The 16195-nt window shown below is 37.0% G+C and overlaps 1 protein-coding gene across 1 annotated transcript; it reads right to left on the bottom strand.

The window, feature by feature from the left end:
* Positions 1-676: 676 nt before the first annotated feature.
* On the bottom strand, positions 677-14839 carry hsd11b2 (hydroxysteroid (11-beta) dehydrogenase 2). The gene is made up of 5 exons (XM_067402315.1): positions 14343-14839; positions 7189-7401; positions 5567-5752; positions 4321-4458; positions 677-2183 (listed from the first exon to the last, which is right to left on the bottom strand). The coding sequence occupies exons 1-5, from the start codon at positions 14614-14616 to the stop codon at positions 1753-1755; spliced, it is 1242 nt and encodes a 413-aa protein (XP_067258416.1). The 5' UTR covers positions 14617-14839; the 3' UTR covers positions 677-1752.
* Between the last annotated feature and the right edge of the window lie 1356 nt (positions 14840-16195).

Raw genomic sequence — 16195 nt, 5'->3', positions numbered from 1 at the left:
GGCGGATTACTGAGGCAATTGCTGGAGCTAGTTTTAGTGCTAAAAAGCTTTGTGAAATTCTCTTAAATTTAGAACTGACGCACAGCCATTATTTTTAAGAGTTTCTCCTAAATTGGCAAGTTAGGAGCTACTTTTAGCCTTAAGATGTTTTGTGAATACAGCCCCTGAAACAGAAATCTTTTGTAAAAGTTTTTACTGTGACTTTTGTTTAGTTTAATGAATCATTGCTAAATAAAAGTAGGCCTATAAATTTCTTTTAAAAACAAAACCTTACAGACCCCAAACTATTGAACAGTAGTGTAAATGTGTATAATTCTAATTGTTATTTAATTACACATTTAATTATATGCATAGTATATTAAATAAATTTGCATGTACATTTTTTAAATAAAGATAATAGCCTAAAGTAAAACTGTATTACAATGAAAGACTAAAAAGTTTTTTCTAGCTCTGTTAAATCTTGCTTGTAAGACTCTGGCTTCATTACACAAACTGAAATTTGCAATTAGCATAGCTACAGCCATTTGCTAATTAACATGGCCGAGGTGGGTGGCTGGGTTTCATAGAGGAGGTCATTTAGTATACACAAATATCTTTGACCAGCTAAAGGGAACCATTGTTCATGTTCTCTGATAGGAAATGCAAAAACGCAAAGGTCAATAATTGAAAAAAGTCAACTTTTTATTATTCTAAGAATGATCAGGTGAACAATTTACTTTTTTTTTTTTTAAATATTTGTAGAAAATTCACAGTTTAAGTGATTTATTAAGAACAAAATGGCATAAATATGCCAAAAATATGACATTGGAAAAAAAATAAACAAATATAACAATAAACTATGGAGTAAAATACATTTAAAAAAAGGACTTCTTAGGAACCACTTCAGCCCATTGGTCAATTAACCAAAAAAAAAAAAAAAAAAAAAAAAAAAAAAAGACCCACAACCCACAATATTTACTTGATGTTGCACTCTCACTATATTTGACCCTGGACTGAAAATAGTAACATTATCATCGGCCTCTCAGTGCAGTACGGATAGACAGCCGTGTCAAGTGTTTGGCTGTTAATGATCATACATGCCTTAGTGAAATTGAAATTTCACACCAAACTCATCGAATCTATGGCACATCGGTTAAGGCTCATTCACACCAAGAACTATAACTATAAAGATAATAATGATAACTATATTAGCATCCACACCAGCGAACAATATCATTCTATTTATTCTAAGCACACGCTGCAATTATGTCATCTGCCACTTTCATCATGCTCGAGATCTTTAAAGTCTGGTGAATTCTGATTGGCCATTTTTATCATTCATCAACTGGAAAAAACTGTGTTTATGTTTAGAAATATCTTTATTGTTATAGTTATAGTTATAGTTATTGTCCTTGGTGTGAACGGTCGGGCCTTTAAAGTGTGTCCATGGTAAACACCCAGAATTTATGCATTCTCCAAAATAAATAAACCATATGTTTTGTATCTGTTTGGATTTTGCCTCGCCTGAGAATTGTGGGCATGACCTCTTCTTTATTATTACCTTCATAATTCTTAAGAGTGTCAACTGCCTTAAGCACTGGGTTTACCATTGATGATTTGGTGCAATTCAGTGATCCCCTCAAAATATTACACAATATATACAACAAAACAAGACAAGAGAAAAGAAAAGTAAAGTATACACAATGGAAACAAATCTCTATAAGTAGATCACATTAGTGGTGCTAAAGGATGTTTTTACACTCTTTACCAGTACTAATCAATAATCTTTGTGCAGCTTTTATTGTTGTTACTGTTATTCATGTTTTCCTTGATACTGTTGTTATTGTCGTTTAGGCTCAGGCCTTGTTGTTTCATAAGGGCACGAGGCATCACCTTCTTCTGTACAAACAGTTTCTGGAGGAACCTGTTGCTGATGCTCACAGGGAAGTAGCTGCAGATGAGGTACATGAGTGTCATACCCGGCCCGGCATAGTATCGCACCTGGGGTTGAGGAGAGATTAGTGCGTCCACAATGGTGTTGATGACAGGACTCAGATCCTCATTAGCTGTTTTTGCATAACTCTGGAAGAGTTCTTTGGTCTCCAGCAGATATTCTTCCCCATATTCTTCGAGAAGGCTTGGCGGCAAGTTTTGGATCAGTTTCCTGTACTCTTTCTCCCAGTACTCTGTGTTACTGCTCTGCCCTGCAAGGAAAGAAAAAGAGCCGAAAGAATGATGCAACATGCAAACAAAGGTAGGGGTCATGGAAAAATCCGTCCAGGACAGAGTGGAGACATAGAACAGAATGTAAACAGGTTGGGGGACACTTTATTCAGTTATAATAGTCTAAATCCAGACCTGCATTTGGCATCATATGACAATCTCCATATGTCAGCTCAAAACCTGATGGATCCCTGAGGCTCAGATGTAAATAAACAGCTTAAATAAGAACTTATCCTCTCAATATGTGACCCATTTGTCTAAGAATGACAGGCCCATTTTTTCCAATAACAACACAAAAACTATGTAGTCTTTTTTTTCAGTTGACATAATAATAGGGTAAATATATAAATAACTAAATAAACATAACCATAAGAACATAAATATAAAAACACGAAAAATAAAAAAATAATAATTATAAATTCTTTAATATTTAAATATAGAAAATTAAATAATGTAATGTAGTTTTAATAATGTAGTGGAGAAATGGAAGAACTAAATGGTAATTTCACATATTGCCTATCTTTTAATTTATCTACAATATGCTACAAACTAATATAACAAACCAGGGGCCTGTACCATGAAGCTGGATTAGCTGGCTAGCCAGGTAAGTTTCAGATTAATTTGCACCAATCCTGGATTTTAGGTACCATGAAAGTGACTTGGCTTTTAGCGGTGTTCATCACCATAGTAACTTATGCTTCATGGCAAACCTGCTCCAGAGCAGGTTATGTTCTGGATCAGAGATCTCAAACTGCAATTGGGCCAATCGGATCTGAGCTAAATGAACTGACACATCCAATGCAATAAAGTCACTCCCCCAGTTTCTCCAAATTAAAGGTCACCATATAGTAAAAAAAAAAATATTTCACAATTAAATTGTCTGGCTTTAATGATAATTACTTAGAATGATTTTATGATTTATATAATAATTCAATGATATATATTATTATTAATCCATTACACAAGCAATTTTAGTTTAACAGTTATTGTTAATTATTTAATTTCAATGAATATTGATATTTACAGATCATATGTAATTTAAATAAGCTGTAAATAAACTTTAAATATGACTACTTGACCTTACATGTATGAGTCTCTATTGCTATATATATTATCAACTAAATAAACTAACTTCACAAGTTTCACTTGCACTGATAGAGCAAGATGATTTATTTTATTTTCGCCAGTGTAAATGAGTTAAAATTCTTAATTTTCTTCAGTCTCTTAAAGGCATAGTTCACCCGAAAATGAACATTTTTGGAGCGCGATCAGACCTAACTAACCGAGTGCTGAACGCAGTTGGACATAGTGGTGTATTAGAGGTAAAAAATGATATAAATATTGTTCGGTTTCTCGCACAAACCATTCGTTTCGTGTCTTGGGACATCAATGTGCCGTCACGAGCCGCAGGGTTTAATTTGGATTTGTCTATGCATATTTTTTGACTCTGAAAAATTGTGTTACCACTGACACGCATTATAAGACTGACAGACAGAAACGGTTAGAGTTAAAAATCGTCATTTGTGTTTTACTGAAGAAACAAAGTCACCTACATCTTGGATGACCTGGGGGTAAGCAGATAAACATCAAATTTTCATTTTTGGGTGAACTATCCCTTTAACCTTCAACAAAAGAGTTTTGAATCGCGCTGGCTGTCTCGTGAGAAGTGAATCATAGTAGCTCTCTGTTGCAAGGCCTCTGATTGGCTGTTCACCACTGATGTCACGCATTCATGTGCACACGCTCCACAAACTCAGGATCAAAGCCTGATTTGACAAAGAAAGTTGATGATCAGCATCATGGTACCAACAAAGCCGGATTGGAGTGGTTTGTTTTTGTAACTCGAAACTAATCCTACAACCTTGAGTTTGTTCAACTACCATTATGGTACAGGCCCCAGTTCATTCAACTAGATGTTAAAAAGGGGGTTTGCGGTTCATCTACCCAATTATTCATATGAGTGGCCTTGGGCCATGTTACACAATTTGTAAACAGTGTGTGTTTTATAATAAAGGAAAGTCATTCAAATTACAAGCACTTTGATGAGAAGAAGTGATTCATCACACTGGAAGTATACAGTATTTGTAACTTGATTTCACACTGTAAAATGTTAATCACCTGTCTTAAAGGAAGCGGGTAAGATAGTGGAGACTTTGACACCCCATGGCTCCAGCTCATGACGAAGTGTGTTGATAAAAAGATTCAGTGCAGCTTTTGAAGCCCCGTATGATGCCAAACAAGGGAAAGGATGCTCACCTGCAGAATTACAAAGAGAAAGAAAGTCATACAGATATCTTAATCACAGTTTACAGCACTGCACATCCTTGAACATTTTAATGATCAGGCTGATATGATAAAGACAGTAAAAACTATATAAGAAGAACTAGCACATTACTTTTTTAATTTGCCACATTGCCAGAGAACCGGTACAATGATGAACTTCATGGGACACATTCCAGATTTTTTTTTTTTTTTTTTTTTTTTTTTTTGGACAGAGGGAGTGCCATTCATTGTAGGTGTAATAAAGATCTGGATTGAATCCAGGAAGGCTGTGGAGGTTAATTGCAGATCATGACTGTTTATAAAATGTGGTTTTGCCTCAAGCTTTTGGCGAATAAAAGAGCTTGTGTTCACATCACCGGGAGGATGTACGGGAAGTTTTAAGACAACAGGCCTCCTGCAAGTCCTCTGAGAGAACGACTGTTCATCTCTATTGTGACAGTAGCATCTGTTGCCCATGACAGCTAAAACATTTTATTTCCTTACACAGGGAGACTGCACTGATGAAGACATCTTTATTTAAAAGGGCTGTGCGCCAGTGTTTATGGAGAACTCAACGGCGTCCAGCGCCAGGCTGTTACTCATAGTATCACACTGTTTTGGCACAATGGAGGTAAACAAATGGAGACAAAATCAGGGGAGCCAGGAAAAGTGAAAAAGTATGCCGATTTCTCCTGCTGACTGAATTCCAGCATGAGCTTGAGCAGAAAGTTGCTCTCCATCGAAATTGTTAGTGGACACTTGAGAAGAAAAGAAAACAGGTGGATTACAGTTTGGGCTCTGATTAGTGTTTGGTTAGGTGTGATGAAGCCAGATGGAAGGAAAATAAACATCTGATGGACAGAGATACATTTATAAGCACTGGCAGCTTTATGTGGATGACAGAGAGAGAGAGAGACTCAGTTAGATTTAGCGCTGAAACAAGAACCTAAAAACACTCATAAACTTGTCATCATATGCACAATTTAATTTTCTTTTCTTACCCTTTTATTAGCAGTGATGTCTGAGTAGAGTGATATGGATAGATAATATCTGCATAAGTGCACCAGCTGCATTGGTTCTCATGTGTACGTGTAATGAATACCTGAAGGGCTGGAGATTGTCACAATCCGGCCTTTTGCCTGTCTGAGAAGTGGCAGGAAGGTCCTGGTGACGGTGAGTGTTCCAAAGAAGTTGACCTCCATGCATCCTCTGAAGTTGGACATGAGGGAGAGCTCAGCATCCCCAATATTCACACACCATCCAGCGTTATTTACAAGCCCCCACAACTCTAGAGGAAAAAATTGAGATTTAATCTTTAATTTTGATCTTTAATCTTAAATTTTGATTTAATCATTTATTAATTTAAATACTTTTAAGTACTTTTTTTTATCTTGTGGGCCAATTGGATGTTTGCTGAGGGCCCCTAGTTGAGAACCACAGCTCTAAAGTTACTGGAGGAATACTGCAAAAGTGTCATCCCTTGTGTTGGTCATCACTTTATCATAACAACACCCAAAAAGCTCTACATTGGTCTGTCAGAGTTTAATATCTGATTAAATGAGAAGACAGCATGTTTTTTTTTTTAAATTATGATTATATTCACTCCTATCCGACATTTAGCCTGCTTAAATTAATCTACTTAAATCAATAAACAAGGGAATCCTGAAGGTTGTTTGTAGTGGAAAAAAGATCATTAAAATATTCCTCACGCTAAGGAGAAAAAAAAGCCTCATAAAGGAACTATTCACTGAAAGGTTCTTTGGGGAACCCAAAATGGTTCTTCTATGACACGGCTGCAAAAACCTAATTTTAGAAACTTTATGCTTAAGATTAGGCCATGTACACACTATAAGTTTCAGGAGTGACAACCTCATTTAAATTCAGGAGTGAATCCCCTAAATTATTGTTGCATATGTGTACGGAACACGACTCACTCTCGAAAATGCGATGATTGACAGCTTGGAAACCATAGCGACGTTTTTGCATCTCTTGTTTTTGGTATCCGTTACAATGAAAAAACACTTGTTATTTTCAGCAATTTAACTGTGTGTGTACAGAACAGGATTAAGCACTAAAAGGTGAACTGACAACCGAATTTAGCTGCAGTGTGTATGTAGCAGTGTGTACGTGGCCTAATTATAGAACAAAAGATTAAGTCTACAAAAATCTGAGCATTCAAATATGTCCTCATTTTTCCCTTAGCTCAGCATCTAAATTGTGGAGCTTAAAACATTTTCTGACCCCCACCCACCTTTTTTTTTTTTAAAGCTACATAATGTATGATGTTTAATAAAACAGCCCTTTCATGTAATGCCAGAACCATACACCTCCCTTCCACCCCATCCCCTCCTCTTCCCAGTACCAACAAGGATGTCCAGTCTCAGAGAAAGAAAAAAAGCTCACACACTATAAACAAACACATATACACCAGACTATGCTGAATCTCTTTTAAAATAAACAAATGTTTGCGCTGAGAACAAAGGGATTGATTTAGTTGACCTACTTTAAAAGTAATTCAATGAGGTGCTTTGTTGACAGCATGGTTCCAAGATTTGGTTCAACAGAAATGAAACCACAAGTTGGGTATTTACAAATGTATTTAGGGTAACCAAAAATCATTGGCAGTTTTAAAAATATAAAAATCTTACAGGGGCATTTTAGGTTCACTGTGTTCAAACATGTTGGAGTGAAATTTTCTGGCATAGTGCGAAAATAAATCCTCACCTCTCATGCCAAGTTTGGCCTTGGTGTCAAGCAGGGCTTGCTGTACCTGCTGAGGCTGGGTGATGTCTACCTGCAGGAGGGTAAGACGTGATGAACAGACTCCGCGCAAGTGCTTGGCTCCCTCTCCGTCCAGGTTCAATACAGTCGCAAACACTTCAAACCCCATTGCATCTAACCGCTTTGCTGTAGCGTTACCAAACCCTGAATCACAACCTGCAGAGACAGGGGAAGGAAAGATGAATGTTATGCCAATATTTCAATCACAACACTCAAGACTCTTTCTAAATACTCACATTTTGCCAATATTTGCCAGTAATTACACTTAAGTGGCATGCTATGCAACACCACAGCAATATATTTTCATTAGTATAATAGCTCTTTTGGAATCATTTTAGAACACTTCAGCCAGTTTCAGGAAACTTTCTTATATGACAAAAAGATTGAAAACTTGGCACGAAACACCAACGCTGATGACATGTAATCTCACTACTATATGACCCCTGAACATCATTAAAGTTCAGCTAAGCCAGAACGGTACAACAGGAAACAAAACAAAAGCACAATTATATAATGTCTTCACCCCACATTAAGTTGCATGACAGCGTGACGCATCAATCTCTGAAACATGACTCTCTTATCTCTTTACTAAATTACACAACTGAAAGAGATATTGGTGTTGCTGTCTTTTGGTTTGAAGACAATGTCCTTACCGTCCCAAGGGACGTTTTGGAGCTGTATAACTAAAATCTAAAAAATACAAATCAGGTCTCAACAAAACAAATCTGGCCATGGTAACAAATGCATGCTCATGATTGATATCTGGGACGTACTCATTTACAGAAGTGGCGGCAGGGAATGACATTAATGTCATTAATATGAAAATCTAACATCCAATTTTTATGAGGGTCATTTGAGTATGGATAATGTGTAAACCCATAGGAACTTTACACCCAAGACACAGAAGAACATTAAAAAAAAGACAAAAAGAAGAATAACAGTAGACTTTCTGTTCTTTTTCTACCCCTGATGTGCAAGTTGATCTTGGAAATGAACAGCAATACACTACATATTCTGGAAACAAAAGTTGCATGAATAGATACACAGACATGAATATTCCTCTCAGTGTGAGGTCTACAACATAATTGAATTGCTGGGCTTGAGAAATGAAAGTTCTCTGTGAGTGCCAAATTTTTATTTGTTCTTTTACAAATGATTATTAGGAATTTTGTTTCCATCCAAAATAAACTTATTTCATTCCATTCTTTTTGGAAGGCAAATCAAAGTTGTAAAGCTAAAAAAAATAAATAAAAATAAATAGTAGAATTTCTCAGGCGTATCATACACTGTCCAGAGGTCAGTGGCCTCACTTTTCACCTCTAATTTGTGAATGTGTAGCAAACAATTATACACCAGTTATGATAACAGCAGTTACTCAGTGTACACGGAGAGCAAACACACATAACACAGTCACACCTCTGCATTTTATCTCAAGGTCCTCTGAGGATACACACATATCAGTCAGTGCACTAGCTGGGCCCTCTCTTTGTCAGTGTGTTTTCCATCATAGATACGCAAAGTATTCCTCAATAAACACACCATGCCTGCAGAAGGGAGGGTCTAAGGATAGGGGAGTTAAAAATATATGAATCAAGACTAACAGACTTTAGCTTATTATTATTATTAAATAATTCAACTGTTCAGATAAATATGCTTACCTGGCATTATTACAATTTATCATCACTTTATTTATCTTCTTTTTTAAAATATTGCCATTACCCAGATAAGTTATTTCCAGCCAGGGGTACGTGCTCCCCAGGAGGTACTTAAGAAGGCTCTGGGTAATTCTAATTCTGTGGTAATGTTAGGAACTACATGGAAAAATTTTCATGCACCGAAATATGCCTGTACTGTGCTTTTGACACAACACTGCAGATTACTAGATTTACACAATAAAATGAAATGACACTCTTTGGGTGACAAGCTGTACTTTTCATGTAACATTCAAGTTCCTTTAGTAGCAGCTGCCACCAGGTGGAAATTCAGAGATTCGAAAAACATATGGTGCTTCCAAAATTGCGCACTTGTATGAGTAGGAACTATATTTGAATTTGAAATTCGCAAGCGTTAAAAAAGTATGTTCTATATAGTATGAATATGGGTAGTGTGAATAAAATTCATACGCACTACATCCGCCATGTTGTTACTGTCAAACTGTTGTTTGCTTGCCATTTTCAAAAATATATATTATACATGACACAATCATGCAGAGGCGTTCCCACAGTGTCACATTGAAAGGGAACCTCTCCTGTTGCCTCATGGGATAGTAAAGTGTCAGAATCTCACCAGAAGTAGTAGGTCATCCGGGGACTTTTCTACTACTGTTCAAAATACTATGAATTCGGACAGGTAAGACTGCATCTCATTTGTGCCTAGTAAATCCTCTCTGAACTCTACACTTAAACCTTCCTTATCTGCTTAACCTCTTCACCTGGCTTGAACAACTAAGCGTAGCGAGAATGCCACAGGTGCCCCTCCCCTCCATTTTCCTCCAAATATTTACTGTGTACTGTTATGCAACATTGATATGGGTATTATTAGACACCTCAGGTCTTGCATATCTCATCCCACACTCAACTGGCCTGCATTCTGGAGTTGCTCCAGGGACATTGGGTAAGGAAAAGGCCTGCCAGAGCCCTGATGAGCCACTTCTGAATTCCCACACACAGATATATGTGACTGCAGTGCAGCCCACAGGGTTTGGAGGACAGTTGGTACTGGCAGTGTGTGCTAATCAGTGAAGCAATATGTGGAACTTCCCTGGCCTCAGCGAAAAAAAAAAGAGCTAAACACAAAACATTGAGGCTGATGGAGAGACAATAGCTATGATTCAATCCAAAGTTGCGAATTTAACTTAATGAATTTAATTTAATGAGCAAAATGGGAATATTGCATAAAAAACAATTGCAAATAAAGCAGGGTTTCCATCCAATGAGTCGATATAATACAAAACCACTTTCACGACAGACTTTGCTCAGGCATTACAGAACAACCGAAACAGCATTTCCGATTGGTCCACTGGTTAGTCCAGCCCATCGTGCAAAGTCAAAAAAAGTTTTGATGTGCCTCGAGGAATTTATTGGCCGGCTCAGTATTGGCCGGCTCCTGCGTCGACATCACACGCATGCGTTGTGCTGCTCATGTGAACAGTGTCTGCCAATACTGAGCCGGCATTCTGATGTAGAACCTGGAAGCGCTGCAACGTAAATAGCGTAGGATAATAACAGGGAAGAAAAGAGATAGTTTAATAAAGTATTTTTTTTTTGTTTTGTTTTTGCACTCAAAGTATTCTTGTCGCTTCATTACATTAAGGTTGAACCACTGTAGACACGTTGACTATTTTAACGATGTTTTTACTACTTTTCTGGACCTTGAATGTGGTAATTATGCTGCTTTCTATGGAGGAATAAAAAAACCTCTCAGATTTCATCAAAAATGTCTTAATTTGTGTTCTGAAGATGAACGAAGGTCTTACAGGTGTGGAGGCTCATGAGGGTGAGTAATTAATGACAGAAATTTCATTTTTTGGTGAACTAACCATTTAAATATGAACATGAAGAACAAAGGTTTGACAACCAGAAAGAATCCAAATACTTGTATTGTTTTAATTTAGCTAATAATGATATAATTAAAGTAATACAATTATATATATAAAAAAAAAACATTTATACAGTTAAATGTATATATATATATATATATATATATATATATATATATATATATATATATATATATATATATATATATATATATATATTATAAAATTAAGATAATTAAAAGTATATCTATACATTTCTAAGTGTAGTTTAAGTGTCTGAATAATATTTGGGACCAAGATATATGCATATTTCGCCTCACTCACTTGTGAGTTCACATGCAAAACCGTGCTGATGATAGAGGGGCGAGTGTTCAGATCGCTGAATGGTGTGGGATTAATAGTGCTTCCTCCTGCTGTCCTCGGCATGTAAACACAATGAGTGTGTCTCATGCTACCTGATCAGATTTCCTCAATGCCCTCCATAACACATATGGACTAATGTCACTTGGTACTTAGTAGCTCATTTAGTGATCCGGATTGACGTCATAAACTTTGGAGTTCTGAACGAATTATACACTGGTTGATCCTGCAAATCTCAATAATTCAAATAGGGAGAGTCAAAAGAAGCAAATGTTAGTGCGGGCAGATGAAGAAATGAGAGTGTTTATTTAACACTAGAAGTTCACACCTTCATGGTGCTAGAACCTGGTGTTAATCACAGCTTACTGTAGTTCAGTCATCATGGTTTATTGGCAATGTGAAATTGAGAAATAGAGAGAAAGGTATTAAGAAGTGTACAAGTTTCAATTAGCCATGCAGTCTTTACGGAGTATTATCAAAGTTAAAAGAAGGAATTTCCTGAAAAACACACATTTATACACAGAGAACAGAAATGTGTGCGCCATTCCTTTTTATTGGGCATTTTATGGAAATCCTCCCTAACAATAAGCACATTTTATATCAAAGAAAGCGGCTTCATTATTTAGGAGGGAAGTGTTCTTTAAGCAACAGATGCCTCAGAATAATTAGGAGTCAAAATTACACAAGTTTACATGTTTAGGGAGTTCTGGCATAGTGAACATTACACTTTAACATTATATTCCCAGAGCTGGTGATTAACATGTACAAGGTGTACTGGCCTTGCAGTCTATAGGCGTTTTTCCAGCTTGACTCTAGCCAGACTAATGGCTTTAAGTTGTGTAGTCAGCCAATTCTGTAACCTTAACCCCCTGCCTCACAGCAATTCAAGCCCTGACTGTGCCTTTCTGCTGGCTTTGTAAGAGGTTTACAGGTTTTGCACTTTCTTTTGGTTTTTTGCATAAGAGTGACTTTGAGAAGGGTAATTTAGGAAAAGATGACGACCAACTGAAATATTACTCTAAAGTACGATACCATGTCATTATGTGCTAGCTCTGGTACAAAAAAAAAAAAAAAAAAGACAAGAAAATTAAGAAAACTAAGCTGAAGTAGCATGCTTTGTGCCAACCTCAGAAACTCACGCTTGTGTGCATGTATTAAAACAAGCAATGAAAGAGGTTGACTGAGTTGATGGTTACCATGCCAATAGACGGCAGACAGCTTTGGGGGATTTAAGGAACCCATATGAGTTATTTCTGAGAAACCCAAGTCCATCAAACTATTATAAGCTGCCTTGGAGTAACTGATTGAACTTAAACCCTTGCCCTGTTAAAGGAATAACAGACATGCCAGTTAGTTTGCCATGGCAGCTCAAGGAGAAAAACTTGACAAGGTCAAAAATTAACTTTTTTTAACTATCAAAAAACAGCTCTCATTTAGCCGTTTGCACACCCAATCTTTAGGGAAAATATGCCAAACATTCACATAAATAATACTAATAATACAGCATGCAGGTGTAGTGTGATAGATTTATCATACACATACATATATCTAGTGCATATGAGTTACTCAAATGCTTCAGGGTTCATGTACTGCTCTTGTGCTTGTACCTCCCAGTTTCTCAAATATCATGGATTGCCATAAGGAAAATGTAGAACAATTAGCAAACAAGCAATTGTTTGTAAAGTAGGTGCTTAGGGCTGATTTGGGCTTTAATGGATAAAGACATAAACATATTACTGAACTGTAAAGATGTTTATTACAGTACTCAAATGAGTACTGAAGGAGCTTATGATCCAGATTAAAAAGTAGTGCTAAAACTGCTTAAGAGTGAAACAAATCAACACATAATTGCCTTAATTCCTCAAGGTCTGAGCTAGCAGTTACACATTATTGAGATTCTTCTTAAGAGCTGCTGATTGTAAATTTCACACATGAAGACATGCAGTTTTTATATGGAAGAAATATAATTTTCTATCCCCAAATGCATAAAACTAACCCCCACACAAAACTTTCTTAATTTGTAGGATATTAATTTGAACATTATTTTGTATGTTTATTAAGCTGTTTTCTCTCTGGGACAGGTGGCTCAACCCCACCAAGCAAAAAGTAATTCTGAATCTTGGTGACTGGACAAAAAGTGCAGAGTAATTAGTGTGAAAAAAGGTTAGTTTACCCAAAAATGAAAACTCTGTCATCACTTACTCACCCTCATGACATGAAGGTGAGTAAATAATGACAAAAAAAAATCATTTTTGCCAATATACTCACTGCAACTACAGTTATAATTTGTACAGTTATAATTTGTAAACGAGTTGTAACTACAACACCAGGTACAACACGACAGCACTTTGATTTGAATTAATGACTTACACTGCATTTTAGTTGCATAAGATCATTTAACTTAGAATCAGATTAGCTCAGCCAATTAGGAAAAAGCCAAATCATCTTAGAATACTCTCTAGTTCACCGAGCAGGACACAGTAGAGGTTAACACACAGCACAAAAGACGGTCAAGACAATCAGGACATACCTTACAAATACCATTTAAACTTGGCTTAGCCTGAATACAAAGACACATCACTAATATAATTTGGTTCATACCACGTGTTTTCCTCATTGCCATAAAATATGGGTCAATACAGTTAGTGATTAATTATCACAATGAGCATTCTATTTAGCTTGATATGGTCTATGGATAGACAAAGTTGTTTTACAAACATAGTACAGGGTGTCCTAGTCCGTACTCAAACACATGGAATGTTTTGTAGGGTAGAAGTGAGTCTAATCAGGAAAGTAATCAAAATGGAACTTCCCATATGAAAGCATAGCATGTTCTGACAAAGAGTGTACAAATTTTCTGCTCATTCAGTCACAATACAGGCGGGAACTGTTCTAATTTTACCTCTGTTAATGAATCACTAAATAGCAAAACAACAGCAATCATGATATAATTGTGGCAGTTTTGCACAACAGAATCCACCCAGCATGACCTACATTTCCCAGCAGTTTGTACAATCTCTGCTCATCAATTCAGGTGCGTTTCAGGTCAATACATAATAATCTTCTCAGTCAGCCATGAATCAAAGAAAGAAAATGTTTTCAAGCACTAAATATAATCACAGTCTAAACTATGACATGCATGGCCACTCATTTTATTCTCCAATTTAGTTTTGCTTCTTCTTTTTCTTTCTGTTCTTACCTGTGATGAAGACTGCCTTGCCTTCCACGGGCAGGGAGGGTTTGGGGGTGGCCCACGTAAAGTACAGCCAGCAGGACACACAGAGGATCAATCTTGCCAGCACAGCAGGCATGCACAGGGCACACAGTCTCTCCACCAGCAGAGTGGCACCCAGCCATGCCACCACTGAGGGCATGGCACTGATATGGAATGCCAGAAACTTCTTCATCGCTCCACCAACAATGATGGACATTACTCCGATGTAAATCCAGAAAGACACTGCACAGTCTTCCATTGTACTAGAGGTGAAAATGCTTTGTACTCTCTCACTGCCTCGTTTCTCTTTCTTTTTGTCTCTCTTATACTGACTCTCCCTGTCTCTTTGTCACGGTGTCTTTCTCAAGTGGGATCACACTTACAAATGAGCAACCATGTGCCTGCTCGGTTCCCTACAATCTCAAGCTCACACACATCTCACACGTTCCAACTCAGAGTAGGAGAGTAAGAGCTAGTGAACAGATTCGTCTGACTGTGTGTGTATATATAGTGTACTCTGCAGGAGAGGGGAGGGACTCTGCTCAAGCAGATGTAATAAAAGCCCAATAGCCAAAGCTTCACAACACTTCTTCACCCCCCCCCCCACATCCCCCCCCCCCCCCCTCGACACGAAACTTACATACGTTTGTCTTCTTTCCAATAAGGCATGTGCTCTTCATGTCTTTTTCACCCTTTTACTCATTTGTTTGGTTTCAACATTCTATTGTGAAAACTTTTTTCTCTAAGTAATCAGATTTGTGTGAGAGAAATGTATTAAGTCCTTTTTTTAAATTGCTAAACTGCTAAATAAGGACCTTACAGAATTTAAGACACAATTACTGCAATATGCTTTGAAACAATGTTTACTGCAAAAATGAAAACTCACATGACTTGAATTACAGGTGTCAGTGAGACACTGTGACTTTCCCTTTCCTGTTGTGCTTCTTCATGTGCACGTGTGGTGAGCTTTTGATCATATGACTGTCTTTCTTCTGTGATTAATCCATGAAATGGCCCTTTGATGTGTTTTGGCATCAGTGTATGTGTTATAAGCCCAGCAGGTCTGATTTGCTGCTCCTTTCAAAGTTACATTAAACAAATGTTTATTCAAAGGAATGTACAAGAGGAAGCAAAACAGGACAAAAAGTGCTGCTGGCAAATACAAAGTAATCTATGTGTGCAATGAGGAAAGAAAGATCTTATTTACAGGGTAACTAACTTTTCTTCTTAATGTGGTTATTTTGCATTTATTCACAAAGATATGACAACAAGTCCAAGAAGATACATATAACATAAACATTCAAACTATTTAAGATCATCTTTACAAATAAATCTCCTTTTGCTGACACTTGTAGATTCATGCTCCCCCTGAGCACACATTGAGAGCTGTATAACAAAGGTATCAACAGTATCATAAATCCTAGGAGCAAGAATCTGACCTTTACACTGCAAGGTGAAGCATCAAAGAATAAGTAGGAATGAGGAACAGAGGTAGGAAGGAGGACAATAGGTGATGTGAAGTACCTACGGACATTGACCTCATTCCCTCATCAGGTGTGTTATTTTATCCTGAATTGACGAGTTTCTGCAGTACCTCATGTCATCATTACCCTATTTCTGTCTTGTCCACACATCTTTCTTAAGAATGTGTGTGAAGGAGGTCTCTAAGCTCTGTGTTTGTCTTTCGTGTTTTTTTTTTTTTAATCTGTATTTATCCTCCTTTCTCTAAATTTCCTCCCTCCCTTGGAAGCTATTTACATTGTTTGTCTAATTACACATGACAGTACAGTACACAATAAGAAATGACACAGATCCTCCTTCATCCAGTTCAGACAAAA

Source organism: Chanodichthys erythropterus, chromosome 11 (genome assembly GCF_024489055.1).
Source record: "Chanodichthys erythropterus isolate Z2021 chromosome 11, ASM2448905v1, whole genome shotgun sequence".
NCBI classification, from domain to species: domain Eukaryota; kingdom Metazoa; phylum Chordata; class Actinopteri; order Cypriniformes; family Xenocyprididae; genus Chanodichthys; species Chanodichthys erythropterus.
The sequence above is the reverse complement of the archived record's forward strand: the minus strand, read 5'-3'. Positions and strand labels throughout refer to the sequence as shown.

What these genes read in the sequence shown, in the direction of transcription:
- hsd11b2 (XM_067402315.1), bottom strand. Translation starts at nt 14,616, where the DNA reads ATGGAAGACTGTGCAGTGTCTTTCTGGATTTACATCGGAGTAATGTCC. An exon ending in CAAGGCAGTCTTCATCACAG is followed by an intron (nt 7,402 to 14,342) that starts GTAAGAACAGAA and finishes CTGTCTCTGCAG; the next exon opens with GTTGTGATTCAGGGTTTGGT. An exon ending in GACAATCTCCAGCCCTTCAG is followed by an intron (nt 4,459 to 5,566) that starts GTATTCATTACA and finishes GTAATTCTGCAG; the next exon opens with GTGAGCATCCTTTCCCTTGT.